The sequence below is a fragment of the Procambarus clarkii genome, chromosome 37, assembly GCF_040958095.1.
Source record: "Procambarus clarkii isolate CNS0578487 chromosome 37, FALCON_Pclarkii_2.0, whole genome shotgun sequence".
NCBI lineage: Eukaryota > Metazoa > Arthropoda > Malacostraca > Decapoda > Cambaridae > Procambarus > Procambarus clarkii.
This window is the reverse complement of record NC_091186.1, coordinates 6,170,416-6,185,034: the sequence shown is the minus strand read 5'-3', so window position 1 is coordinate 6,185,034 and position 14,619 is coordinate 6,170,416. Positions and strand designations below refer to the sequence as shown.

Here is a 14,619-nt window from a genome sequence, read left to right as displayed (position 1 = left end):
TCAAAGTTGAAGCCCCATAGGAATGAGTGACCAGTGTACTGACCTTTGAGTACTTGGGGAGGTAGGGATAACCTATCCAAGGATGGGAGTAGAGGGAAAAAGACTGAATTACCGAAGAGGAAAATATGACGAGATGAGGAGCTTCCTCAGGGGAATACCATGGGAAACAGAACTTAGAGACAAGAATGTGCAGGTCATGATGGATTTTGTCACCCAGAAGTGCCAGGAAGCTGCAGACAGGTTTATCCCCGTCCAAAAGGAAAAAACGAAAAACAACAGAAAAACCCATGGTTCAACCAGGAATGCAAGGTAGCGAAGCAACTGAGTAAAAGAACATGGAGAAACTACAGAAATAACAGAACACCAGAGAGCAGGGAGAGATACCAGAGGGCCAGAAATGAATACCTCAGAGTGAGGAGGGAAGCAGAGAGACAGTTTGAAAATGATATCGCGAGTAAAGCCAAGACCCAACCAAAGCTGCAACACAGCCACATCAGGAGGAAAACAGCAGTGAAGGAACAAGTGATGAAGCTGCGAAAACCAGAGAACAGATACACAAAGAATGACAAGGAGGTGTGTGAAGAACTCAACAAGAGATTCCAGGAGGTCTTCATAATAAAACAAGGAGAAGCCCCTGCACTAAATGAGGAGGCGGCAAACCAAGCAACCTTGGAGGAATTTGACCTCACAGTGATGAGGTCAAAAGGTGTCTGCTGGAGCTGGATGTGACAAAGGCTGTTGGGCCTGACAGAATCTCACCATGGATACAAAAGGAAGGTGCAGAAGCACTAAGTGTGCCACTCTCTATGGTGTATAACAGGTCACTGGAATCAGGAGACTTACCAGAACGTTGGAAGACAGCTAACGTGGTCCCAATATACAAATAGGGTGACAGGCAAGAGGCACTGAATTACAGGCCAGTTTCCTTAACTTGTATACCATGCAAGGTGATGGAGAAGATCGTGAGAAAAAGGCTTGTAGAGCATCTGGAGGGAAATAACTTTGTAACGCACCACCAACATGGGTTCAGGGATGGTAAATCGTGCCTCACAGGTTTAATAGAATTTTATGACCAGGCAACAAAAATTAGGCAGGAAAGAGAAGGGTGGGTCGACTGCATTTCCTGGATTGCTAAAAAGCCTTTAATACAGTACCCCATAAAAGGCTGTTAAAACAGTTGGAGCAACAGGCAGGAGTAAAAGGGAAGGTGCTCCAGTGGATAAGGGAGTACTTAAGCAACAGGAAACAGCGAGTAACGGTGAGGGGAGAGTCATCAGAGTGGCGAGATGTCACCAGCGGAGTCCCACAGGGCTCAGTACTTGGACCCATCCTGTTTCTAATATATGTGAGCGATCTTCCGGAGGGTATAGACTCATTCCTCTCAATGTTTGTTGATGATGCAAAAATTATGAGAAGAATCAAGACGGATGAAGATAGACAGAGACTACAGGATGATCTGGATAAACTGGAGGAATGGTCTAGAAAATGGCTGCTAAAGTTCAACTTGGGAAAGTGTAAGGTGATGAAATTAGGCGAAGGGAGCAGGAGGCTGAAACAAGGTATCATCTGGGAGGTGAAATCCTGCAAGAGTCAAATAGAGAGAAAGACCTGGGGGTGATATCACACCGAACCTGTCTCCAGAGGCCCACATCAAAAGAATATCATCAGCGGCATATGCTAGACTGGCCAACATAAGAACTGCCTTTAGAAACTTGTGTAAGGAATCTTTCAGAACCCTGTATACCACTTATGTAAGACCAATCCTGGAGTATGCAGCTCCAGCCTGGAGCCCATACTAGTTAAACACAAGACAAAGTTAGAGAAGATTCAGCAGTATGCCATCTGGTTCGTCCGGAACTGAGAGGATTGAGCTACGAGGAAAGGCTAAAGGAGCTGAACCTCACATCCCTGGAAAACAGAAGAGTAAGGGGAGACATGATAACCACTACAAAATTCTCAGGGGAATTGACAGGGTGGACAAAGACAAACTCTTCAGCACGGGCGGGACACAAACAAGGGGACACAGGTGGAAACTTAGTACCCAGATGAGCCACAGAGACCTTAAAAAGATTTTTTTCAGTGTCAGAGTAGTTAATAAATGGAATGCACTAGGAAGTGATGTGGTGGAGGCTGACTCCATACACAGTTTCAAATGTAGATATGATAGAGCCCAGTAGGCTCAGGAATCTGTACACCAGTTGATTGACAGTTGAGAGGCGGGACCAAAGAGCCAAAGCTCAACCCCCGCAAGCACAATTAGGTGAGTACACACCATGGACCAGTACGGTAATATCACAACACACCCATGTGATAGAGAAATAGCAGTGATAGTGAAGTAATGATAGTACAGCAGTAATAGTGAGGTAATGGTGTTATAGTAGTGATAGTGCGGTAGTGGTACTGTAGCAATGATAGTGATATATCCGTGAATGTTAGGAGGAAATATATCAGTGTGAGGAGATAATGCGGTGAAAGTGAAATGATGTTGGTGTAGCAGTGACAATGCTATGTGATAGTGAGCTGTTGGTGATATAACAGTGACAACAGCTGTCATATAGTGACACCAACAATTTGTTACTCAACATCGTCAGTATATGACCCCAAGTGTGGGGCCTGAGGTGATGGTGATATATAGAGGTGATAGTGAAGCTATAGTGATACAACAATGATAGGTTACAGTATAGAGAAAATATAGCAATGATGGTGATAAAGCCTTGATTGTCAGGTAGAGGATACCAAAGTGTTAAATACAAAAAATAGTGAAGTAATAATATAGTGATAAAAGCGTGTCCTTAAATTACATTGGCATCAAAACACGCAGTCCATGGTGATGCAGGAGTGATAGTGATGGTGGTGGTACAGTGAACTAGAGCGAAAGCACAACACCACAGTAGTGATGGTACTGTGAACTAGAGTGGCAGTACAACACCACAGTAGTGATGGTGGTGGTACAGTGAACTTGAGTGGTAGCACAAAACCACAGTAGTGATGGTGGTGGTACAGTGAACTAGAGTGGCAGCACAACACCACAGTAGTGATAGTGGTGGTTCAGTGAACTAGAGTGGCAACACAACACCACAGTAGTGATGGTACAGTGAACTAGAGTGGTAGCACAACACCACAGTAGTGATGGTGGTGGTACAGTGAACTAGAGCGAAAGCACAACACCACAGTAGTGATGGTGATGGTACAGTGAACATGAGTGGTAGCACAACACCACAGTAGTGATGGTGGTGGTACAGTGAACATGAGTGGTAGCACAACACCACAGTAGTGATGGTGATGGTACAGTGAACATGAGTGGTAGCACAACACCGCTGAAGTGATGGTGGTGGTACAGTGAACATGAGTGGTAGCACAACACCACAGTAGTGATGGTGGTGGTACAGTGAACAAGAGTGGCAGCACAACACCACAGTAGTGATGGTGGTGGTACAGTGAACAAGAGTGGCAACACAACACCACAGTAGTGATGGTGGTGGTACAGTGAACAAGAGTGGCAACACAACACCACAGTAGTGATAGTGATGGTACAGTGAACTAGAGTGGCAGCACAACACCACAGTAGTGATGGTGATGGTACAGTGATTTAGAGTGGATGTACAACACAACAGTAGTTGCGGGGTACAGTGAACTAGAGTGGCAGCACACCACAGTAGTGATGGTACAGTGAACTAGAGTGGCAGCACAACACACAGTAGTGATGGTGATGGTGGTGGAACAGTGAACTAGAGTGGCAGCACAACACCACAGTAGTGATGGTGGTGGTACAGTGAACAAGAGTGGCAGCACAACACCACAGTAGTGATGGTGATGGTACAGTGAACTAGAGTGGCAGCACAACACCACAGTAGTGATGGTGGTGGTACAGTGAACTAGAGTGGCAGCAAAACACCACAGTAGTGATGCTGGTGGTACAGTGAACTAGAGTGGCAGCACAACACCACAGTAGTGATGGTGATGGTACAGTGATTTAGAGTGGATGTACAACACAACAGTAGTTGCGGGGTTACAGTGAACTAGAGTGGCAGCACAACACCACAGTAGTGATGGTACAGTGAACTAGAGTGGCAGCACACACAGTAGTGATGGTGATGGTGGTGGAACAGTGAACTAGAGTGGCAGCACAACACCACAGTAGTGATGGTAAAATGAAATAGAGTGGCAGCACAACACCACAGTAGTGATGGTGGTGGTACAGTGAACAAGAGTGCAGCACAACACCCCAGTAGTGATGGTGGTGGTACAGTGAACACGAGTGGCAGCACAACACCACAGTAGTGATGGTGGTGGTACAGTGAACTAGAGTGGCAGCACAACACCACAGTAGTGATGGTGGGGGTACAGTGAACTAGAGTGGCAGCACAACACCACAGTAGTGATGGTGGTGGTACAGTGAACTAGAGTGGCAGCACAACACCCCAGTAGTGATGGTGGTGGTACAGTGAACTGGAGTGGCAGCACAACACCACGTAGTGATGGTGGGGGTACAGTGAACAAGAGTGGCAGCACAACACCACAGTAGTGATGGTGGTGGTACAGTGAACTAGAGTGGCAGCACAACACCACAGTAGTGATGGTGGTGGTACAATGAACTAGAGTGGCAGCACAACACCACAGTAGTGATGGTGGTGGTACAGTGAACTAGAGTGGCAGCACAACACCACAGTAGTGATGGTGATGGTACAGTTATTTAGAGTGGATGTACAACACAACAGTAGTTGCGGGGTACAGTGAACTAGAGTGGCAGCACAACACCACAGTAGTGATGGTACAGTGAACTAGAGTGGCAGCACAACACTACAGTAGTGATGGTGGTGGAACAGTGAACTAGAGTGGCAGCACAACACCACAGTAGTGATGGTGGTGGTACAGTGAACAAGAGTGGCAGCACAACACCACAGTAGTGATGGTGATGGTACAGTGAACTAGAGTGGCAGCACAACACCACAGTAGTGATGGTGGTGGTACAGTGAACTAGAGTGGCAGCAAAACACCACAGTAGTGATGCTGGTGGTACAGTGAACTAGAGTGGCAGCACAACACCACAGTAGTGATGGTGATGGTACAGTGATTTAGAGTGGATGTACAACACAACAGTAGTTGCGGGGGTACAGTGAACTAGAGTGGCAGCACAACACCACAGTAGTGATGGTAAAATGAAATAGAGTGGCAGCACAACACCACAGTAGTGATGGTGGTGGTACAGTGAACAAGAGTGGCAGCACAACACCCCAGTAGTGATGGTGGTGGTACAGTGAACAAGAGTGGCAGCACAACACCACAGTAGTGATGGTGGTGGTACAGTGAACTAGAGTGGCAGCACAACACCACAGTAGTGATGGTGGTGGTACAGTGAACTAGAGTGGCAGCACAACACCCCAGTAGTGATGGTGGTGGTACAGTGAACTAGAGTGGCAGCACAACACCACAGTAGGATGGTGGGGGTACAGTGAACTAGAGTGGCAGCACAACACCACAGTAGTGATGGTGGTGGTACAGTGAACTAGAGTGGCAGCACAACACCCCAGTAGTGATGGTGGTGGTACAGTGAACTAGAGTGGCAGCACAACACCACAGTAGTGATGGTGGGGGGTACAGTGAACTAGAGTGGCAGCACAACACCACAGTAGTGATGGTGGTGGTACAGTGAACTAGAGTGGCAGCACAACACCACAGTAGTGATGGTGGTGGTACAATGAACTAGAGTGGCAGCACAACACCAACAGTAGTGATGGTACAGTGAACTAGAGAGGCAGCACAACACCACAGTAGTGATGGTGGTGGTACAGTGAACTAGAGTGGCAGCACAACACCACAGTAGTGATGGTACAGTGAACTAGAGAGACAGAACAACACAGTAGTGATGGTACAATGAACTAGAGTGGCAGCACAACACCACAGTAGTGATGGTGATGGTACAGTGAACTAGAGTGGCAGCACAACACCACAGTAGTGATGGTGGTGGTACAGTGAACTAGAGTGGCAGCACAACACCACAGTAGTGATGGTGATGGTACAGTGAACTAGAGTGGCAGCACAACACCACAGTAGTGATGGTGGTGGTACAGTGAACTAGAGTGGCAGCACAACACCACAGTAGTGATGGTGGTGGTACAGTGAACTAGAGTGGCAGCACAACACCACAGTAGTGATGGTACAGTAAAATAGAGTGACAGCACAACACCACAGCAGTAATGATGGTGGTACAGTGAACTAGAGTGGCAGCACAACACAACAGTAGTGATGGTACAGTGAACTAGAGTGGCAGTACAACACCACAGTAGTGATGGTGGTGATACAGTGAACTAGAGTGGCAGCACAACACCACAGTAGTGATGGTACAGTGAACTAGAGTGGCAGTACAACATCACAGTACTGATGGTGATGGTACAGTGAACTAGAGTGGCAGCACAACACCACAATAGTGATGGTACAGTGAACTAGTGGCAGCACAACACCACAGTAGTGATGGTACAGTGAACTAGAGAGGAAGCCCAACACCATAGTAGTGATTGTGGTGGTACAGTGAACGAGAGTGGCAGCACAACATCACAGTACTGATGGTGGTACAGTGAACTAGAGTGGCAGCACAACACCACAGTTGTGATGGTGGTGGTACAGTGAACTAGAATGGCAGCACAACACCACAGTAGTGATGGTGGTGGTACAGTGAACTAGAGTGGCAGCACAACACCACAGTAGTGATGGTGGTGATGGGACAGTGAACTAGAGTGGTAGCACAACACCACAGTAGTGATAGTGATGGTACAGTGAACTAGAGTGGCAGCACAACACCACAGTAGTGATGGTGGTGGTACAGTGAACTAGAGTGGCAGCACAACACCACAGTAGTGATGGTGGTGGTACAGTGAACTAGAGTGGCAGCATAACACCACAGTAGTGATAATGATGGTACAGTGAACTAGAGTGGCAGCACAACACCACAGTAGTGATGGTACAGTGAAGTAGAGTGGCAGCACAACACCACAGTAGTGATAGTGGTGGTACAGTGAACTAGAGTGGCAGCACAACACCACAGTAGTGATGATGGTGGTACAGTGAACTAGAGTGGCAGCACAACACCACAGTAGTGATGGTAGTGGTACAGTGAACTACAGAGGCAGCACAACACCACAGTAGTGATGGTACAGTGAACTAGAGTGGCAGCACAACAGCACAGTAGTGATGGTACAGTGAACTAGAGTGGCAGCACAACACCACAGTCCACCACAGTCACCTCCTTAATGTTACTGTGGTTGACTGCTGCCCTCACCACATCCAGGCCGCTCACCACATCACCGAAGACACCTGGCCACTGATCACGACCCTGGTCGTCCCTGGTGGTGATGGCGAACTGGGCACTCCTGGGACCCCCCGGCCCACCCCTGGGCCGCACAGCTCCTGCCCGCCCTGACTCTCGGTACTGCCCCTGGAGGTCAGGCAGCAGTGTGGCTCCTCCCTTACCATCATTACTCTCGTAGTCTCCACCCACCACCCACTCCCCCGGGTAACCCTTGTCCCCCACCCACAACAGTTTAGTGTTGCGGTAGGTGTGGCCCAGCTGGCCCGTACACAACAACACAAACTGTCTGGCCAGTGGAGTGTCAGGGGTCAGCCGGATGGTGACCCGCCCTCTTGTTGACCCCGCCCACCCGAGGTCAAGGAACGCCAGTGTGCAGGAGGGCTCCAGCACGCCCACAACCTCACTCTCCTGCAGAAAATGAAATAAATCATGCTGACAACTGTATAACAAAATGTTATCATATTAGTTATCATAACTCAATAAGTCAGTAATGTCAGTAAGACATGTGAGAGTAATAAAGTAACCTGGAGGGTGTGGGCGTTAGCGGGCGTGGGCTGACGCAAGAGTGGGTGGAGGTACAGCTGTCCGTCTTGTAGAGTTATCTTGGCGGAGCGGCGGCCACCTTGGTCTTCCTGGACGGCCAACACCCGGCCAGCCTCCACCAGCCTCTTGACGGACTCCCTCATCCTGCGGAGGTCCTCAACCTGTGGACAGTGTCAGGCCCATTATCACCTGTGGTCAGTGTCAGCCCCATTTTCACCTGTGGTCAGTGTCAGCCCCATTATCAACTGTAGTCAGTGTCAGCCTCATTATCACCTGTAGTCAGTGTCAGCCCCATTATCACCTGTAGTCAGTGTCAGCCCCATTATCACCTGTGGTCAGTGTCAGCCCCATTATCACCTGTGGTCAGTGTCAGCCCCATTATCACCTGTGGTCAGTGTCAGCCCCATTATCACCTGTGATCAGTGTCAGCCCCATTATCACCTGTGGTCAGTGTCAGCCCCATTATCACCTGTGGTCAGTGTCAGCCCCATTAACACCTGTGCTCAGTGTCAGCCCCATTATCACCTGTGGTCAGTGTCAGCCCCATTATCACCTGTGGTCAGTGACAGCCCCATTTTGCTTAACCTGTAGCTCCTGCCCCCCTCTACTGGCAGAGGGGTTGGTGCAACACCTGTAGCTCCAGCCATCCTCTACAGGCAAGAGGAATTGGTGCTGGAGCTCTTGCTCTAGCCCCCCTCTACTGGCAGGAGTTTGTCCTGGAGTTGTAGCTCAAGCATCCCCTCTACAGGCAGGGGGGGTTGGTGCTGTACCTGTAGCTCCAGTCTCCCCCTCTACTGGCAGGGGGGTTGGTGCTTCACCTTTAGCTCCAGCCCCCTCTACTGGCATGGGGGTTAGTGCTACACCTGTACCTCCAGCCCCCTCTACTGGCATGGGGGTTAGTGCTAGACCTGTAGCTCCAGCCCCTCCTTACTGGCAGGGGGTTGATTCTGGACCTGTAGCTCCAGCCCCCCTCTACTGGCAGGGGGTTGGTGCTGGACCTGTAGCTCCAGCCCACTTCTACTGGCATGAGGGTTGGTGCTGAAGCTGTAACCCCAGCCCCACTCTACTGGCAGGTGGTTGGTTCTAGACCTGTAGCTCCAGCCCCCTCTACTGGCATGGGGGTTAGTGCTAGACCTGTAGCTCAGGCCAACCTCTACTGGCAGGGGGTTGGTTCTGGACCTGTAGCTCCAGCCCACCTCTACTAGCAGGGGGTTGGGGCTGGACCTGTAGCTCAGGCCAACCTCTACTGGCCAGGGGTTGGTGCTGGACCTGTACATCCAGCCCTTTTCAACTGGCAGGGAGTTGGTGCAGAACCTGTAGCTCCAGCCCCCTTTTACTGGCAGGGGATTCGTGCTGGATGTGTAGCTCCAGCCCCCTCTACTGGCAAGGGGTTGGTGCTGGACCTGTAGCTCCAGCCCCCCTCTACTGGCAGGGGGTTGGTGCTGGACCTATAGCTCCAGCACCCCCTCTACTGGCAAGGGGTTGGTACTAGACCTGTAGCTCCAGCCCCCCTCTACTGGCAGGGGGTTGGTGCTGGACATGTAGCTTCAGCCCCCTCTACTGGCAGGGGGTTGGTGCTGGACCTGTAGCTCCAGCCCCCCTCAACTGGCAGGAGGTTGGTGCTGGACCTGAAGCTCCAGCCCCCTTCTACTGGCAGAGGGTTGCTGCTGGACCTGTAGCTCCAGCCCCCCCTCTACTGGCAGGGGGGTTGGTGCTGGACCAGTAGCTCCAGCCCCCCTCTACAGGCAGGAAGGGTTGGTGCTGGACCTGTAGCTCCAGCCCCCCCCCTCAAACAGGCAGGAAGGTTTAGGGCTGGACCTGTAGCTCCAGCCCCCCCTCTACTGGCAGGGGGGTTGGTGCTGGAACTGTAGCTCCAGCCCCCTCTACTGGCAGGGGGTTGGTGCTGGACCTGTAGATCTAGCCCCTCTCTACTAGCAGGGGGTTGGTGCTTAACCTGTAGCTCCAGCCCCCCTCTACTGGCAAGGAGTTGGTGCTGGACCTGTACCTCCAGCCTCCCTCTACTGGCAGGGGGTTGGTGCTGGACCTGTAGCTCCAGCCCACGTCTACTGGCAAGGGGTTGGTCCTGGACCTTTAGCTCCAGCCCCCTCTACTGGCAGGGGGTTGGTGCTGGACCTGTAGCTCCATCCCCCCTCTACTGACAGGGGGTTTGTGCTGGACCTGTAGCTCCAGCCCCCTTCTACTAGCAGAGGATTGATGCTTGACCTGTAGCTCCAGCCCCCCTCTACAGGCAGGGGGATGGTGCTAGACCTGTAGCTCCACCCCCCCCCCTCTACTAGCAGGGGGGTTGGTGCTGGACCTGTAGCTCCAGCCCCCCTTTTCTAGCAGGGGGTTGGTGCTGGACCTGTAGCTCCAGCCCCCGCTCTACTGGCAGGGGGTTGGTGCTGGACCTGTAGCTCCAGCCCAGTTCTACTAGTAGGGGGGGTTGGTGCTGAACCTGTAGCTCCAGCCTCCTTGTACTGGCAGGGGGTTGGTGCTGGACCTGTAGCTCCAGCCCACCTCTTCTAACAGGGAAGTGGTGCTGGACATGTAGTTCCAGCCCCACTCTACTGGCAGGGGGTTGGTGCTGGACCTGTAGCTTCCGCCCCCTCTACTGGCAGGGGGTTGGTGCTGGGCCTCTGCAGCTCAAGGCCCCCCCCTCTACTGGCGGGGGGGGGGGGGGGGATGGGGATGGTGCTGGACCTGTAGCTTCAGCCCCCTCTACTGGCAGGGGGTTGGTGCTGAACCTGTAGCTCCAGGCCCCCCTCTACTGGCAGGGGGGTTGGTGCTGGACCTGAAGCTCCAGCCCCTCTCTACTGGCAGGGGGTTGGTGCTGGACCTGTAGCTCCAGCCCCCTCTCTACTGGCAAGGGGGTTGGTACTGGACCTATAGCTCCAGGTCCCCTATACTGACAGGGGGTTGGTGCTGGACTTGTAGCTCCAGCCCCCCTCTATTAGAAAGAGGTTGGTGCTGGACCTGTAGCTTCAGCCCCCCTATACTGACAGGGGGTTGGTGTTGGACCTGCAGCTCCAGTCCACCTCTAATGGCAGGGGGTTGGTGCTGGACATGTAGCTCCAGCCCCACTCTATTGGCAGGGGGTTGGTGCTGGACCTGTAGCTCCAGCCCCCCTCTCTACTGGCAGGGGGTTCGTTCTGGACCTGTAGCTCCAGCCCACCCTACTGGCAGGGGGTTGGTGCTGGACCTGTAGTTCCAGCCCCCCCTCTACTGGCAAGGGGTTGGTGCTGGACCTGTAGCTCCAGCCTCCCTCTACTGGCAGGGGTTGGTGCTGAATCTGTAGCTCCAGCCCCACTCTACTGGCAGGGGGGTTGGTGCTGGACCTGCAGCACTAGCCGCCTCTACTGGCAGGGGGTTGATGCCGGATCTGTAGCTTCAGACCCCCCTCTACTGGCAGGGGGTGGGTGCTAGACCTGTAGCTCCAGCTCCCCTCTACTGGCAGGGGTGGGTGCTAGACCTGTAGCTCCAGCCCCCCTCTACTGGCAGGGGGTGGGTGCTAGACCTGTAGCTCCAGCTCCCCTCTACTGGCAGGGGGTGGGTGCTAGACCTGTAGCTCCAGCTCACCTCTACTGGCAGGGGGTGGGTGCTAGACCTGTAGCTCCAGCCCCCCTCTACTGGCAGGGGGTGGGTGCTAGACCTGTAGCTCCAGCTCCCCTCTACTGGCAGGGGGTGGGTGCTAGACCTGTAGCTCCAGCCTCCCTTCCCCCCCACTACTGACAAGGAGTTGGTACTGGACCTGTAGCTCCAGCCCCCCTCTACTGGCAGAGGGTTGGTGCTGAACCTGTAGCTCCAGCCGCCTCTACTGGCAGAGGGTTGGTGCTGAACCTGTAGCTCCAACCCCCCTCTACTGGCAGGGGGTTGGTGCTGGACCTGTAGCTCCAGCCCCCCTCTACTGGCAAAGGGTTGGTGCTGAACCTGTAGCTCCAGCCGCCTCTACTGACAGAGGGTTGGTGCTGAACCTGTAGCTCCAACCCCCCTCTACTGGCAGGGGTTGGTGCTGGACCTGAAGCTCCAGCCCCCCTCCACTGGAGAGGGGTTGGTGCTGGACCTGCAGCACTAGCCCCCTCTACTGGCAGGGGGTTGGTGCTGAACCTGTAGCTCCAGCCCCCTCTATTGGCAGGGGATGGGTGCCGGATCTGTAGCTCCAGCCCCCCTCTATTGGCAGGGGGTTGGTGCTGGATTTGTAGCTCCACCCCCACTCTACTGGCAGGGAGTTGGTGCTGGACCTGTAGCTCCAGCTCCCCTCAACTGGCAGGGGGTTGGTACTAGACCTGTACCTCCAGCCTCCCTCTACTGGCCGGGGGTTGGTGCTGGACCTGTAGCTCTGGCTCCCTTCTACTGGCAGGGGTTGCTGCTGGACCTGTAGCTCCAGCCCCACCTCTACTGGCAGGGGGTAGGTGCTGGACCTGTAGTTTCAGCCCCCCTCTACTGGCAGAGGGTTGGTGCTGAACCTGTAGCTCCAGCCCCCCTTCTACTGGCAGGGGGTTGGGGATGGACCTGCTGCTCCAACCCTGCTCTACTGGCAGGGGGGGTTGGTGCTGGACCTGTAGCTCCAGCCCACCTCTACTGGCAGGGAGTTAGTACTGGACCTGTAGCTCCAGCCCCCCTCCACTGGCAAGGGGTTGGTGCTGGACCTGAATCTCCAGCGTCCCTCTACTGGCAGGGGTTGGTCCTGGACCTGTAGCTCCAGGCCCCCCTCTACTGGCAGGGGGGTTGGTGCAGCACCAGCCCCCTCTACTGGCAGGGGGTTGGTGCTGGACCTGTAGATCTAGCCCCCCCTCTTCTGGCAGGGTGTTGGTGCTGGACCTGTATTTCCAGCCCCCCCCTCTACTGGAAGGGGTTGGTGCTGGACCTGTAGCTCCAGCCCCCCTCTACTGGCAGGGAGTTAGTACTGGACCTGTAGCTCCAGCCCCCCCTCTACTGGCAAAGAGTTGGTGATGGACCTGCAGCACCAGCCCCCTCTACTGGCAGGGGGTTGGTGCTGGACCTGTAGATCTAGCCCCCCCTCTTCTGGCAGGGTGTTGGTGCTGGACCTGTATTTCCAGCCCCCCCTCTACTGGAAGGGGTTGGTGCTGGACCTGTAGCTCCAGCCCCCCTCCACTGGCAAGGGGTTGGTGCTGGACCTGAATCTCCAGCCTCCCTCTACTGCCAGGGGTTAGTCCTGGACCTGTAGCTCCAGGCCCCCTCTACTGGCAGGGGGTTGGTCCTGGACTTGTAGCTCCAGCCCCCCTTTACTGGCAGGGAGTTGGTGTTGAACTTGTAGCTCCAGCCCTCCCCTTCACTGGCAGAGGGTTGGTGCTGGACCTGGAGCTCCAGCCCCCCCTTCACTGGCAAGGGGTTGGTGCTGGACCTGTAGCTCCAGCCACCCTCTACTGGCAGGAGTTGGTGCTGGACCTGTAGCTCCAGGGCCCCCCTATACTGGCAGGGGTTGGTGTTGGATCTGTAGCTCCAGCCCCCCTCTACTGGCAGGGGGTTGGTGCTGGAACTGAAGCTCCAGCCCTCCTCTACTGGCAGGGGGTTGGTGCTGGATCTGTAGCTCCAGCCCCCCTCTACTGGCAGGGGGGTTGGTGCCGGATATGTAGCTTCAGCCCTTTCTCTACTGGCAGGGGGTTGGTGCTGGACCTGTTGTTCCAGCCCCTCTCTACTGGCAGGGGGTTCGTGCTGGACCAGTAGCTCCAGCTCCCCTCTGCTGGCAGGGGGTTGGTGCTGGACCTGTAGCTCCAGCCCTCCTCTACTGGCAGAGGTTGCTGCTGGACCTGTAGCTCCAGCCCCCTCTTCTGTCAGGGGTTGTTGCTGGACCTGTAGCTCCAGCCCCCCTTCTACTGGCAGGGGTTGGTGCTGGACCTGAAGCTCCAGCCCCCTCTACTGACAGGGGGTTGGTCCTGGACTTGTAGCTCCTGCCCCCCTTTACTGGCAGGGGGTTGGTGTTGATCTTGTAGCTCCAACCCCCATCTACTGGAATGGGGGGGGGGGGGTTTCTGTTGGACCTGTAGCTTCAGTCCCCCTCTACTGGCATTGGGTAGGTGCTGGACCTGTAGCTCCAGCCCCCCTCTACTGGCAGGGGGTTGGTGCTGGACCTGCAGCTCCAGCCCGCCTCTACTGGCAAGGGGTTGGTGCTGGACCTGTAGCTCCAGCCCCCCCCCCCTGCACTGGCAAGCGGTTGGTGCTGGACCTGTAGCTCCAGCCCCCCTCTACTGGCAGGGGGGGGTGCAGGACCTGCAGCACCAGCCCCCTCTACTGGCAGAGGGTTAGTGCTGGACCTGTATCTCCAGCCTCTCCCCCCCCCCTTTACTGGCAAGGGATTGGTGCCAGACCTGTAGCTCTAGCCCCCCCTCTACTGGCAGGGGTTGGTGCAGGACCTGCAGCCCCCCTTTCTACTGGCAAGGGGTTGGTGCTGGACCTGTAGTTCAAGCCCCCCCCCTCCACCCTCTACTGCCAGAGAGGTTAGTGCTGGTCCTGTAGCTACAGCCTCCCACTACTGGCAGGGGGTTGGTGCTGGACCAAGAGCTCCATCCCCGCTCTACTGGAAGGGGGTTGGTGCTGGACCTGTAGCTCCAACCCCCTTCTACTGACAGGGGGTAGGTGCTGGACCTGTAGTTTCAGCCCCCACTACTGGCAGGGGGTTGGGGATGGACATGTTGCTCAAACCCTGTACTACTGGCAGGGGGGTTGGTATTGGACCTGTAGCTCCAGCCCCCCTCGACTGGCAAGGAGTTGGTGCTGAACCTGTATCTCCAGCCTTCCTCTACTGGCAGGGG

The 14,619-nt window shown here is 54.3% G+C and overlaps 1 protein-coding gene across 2 annotated transcripts in view; it reads right to left on the bottom strand.

Annotated features, from left to right (window-relative positions):
* Positions 1 to 5,721: 5,721 nt before the first annotated feature.
* The window catches only part of LOC138371996 (uncharacterized), a 75,348-nt gene continuing 66,450 nt past the window's right edge, over positions 5,722 to 14,619 (bottom strand). The window contains exons 5-6 of one of the 2 annotated variants that reach the window (XM_069337034.1): positions 7,831 to 8,010; positions 5,722 to 7,714 (exon numbers count right to left, since the gene is read on the bottom strand). In XM_069337034.1, the coding sequence (XP_069193135.1) occupies positions 7,202 to 7,714; positions 7,831 to 8,010 (693 nt within the window). In that variant the 3' untranslated portion in view covers positions 5,722 to 7,201. The remainder of the gene's footprint in view (positions 7,715 to 7,830; positions 8,011 to 14,619) is intronic. The other variant, XM_069337033.1, reaches the window with a different exon arrangement.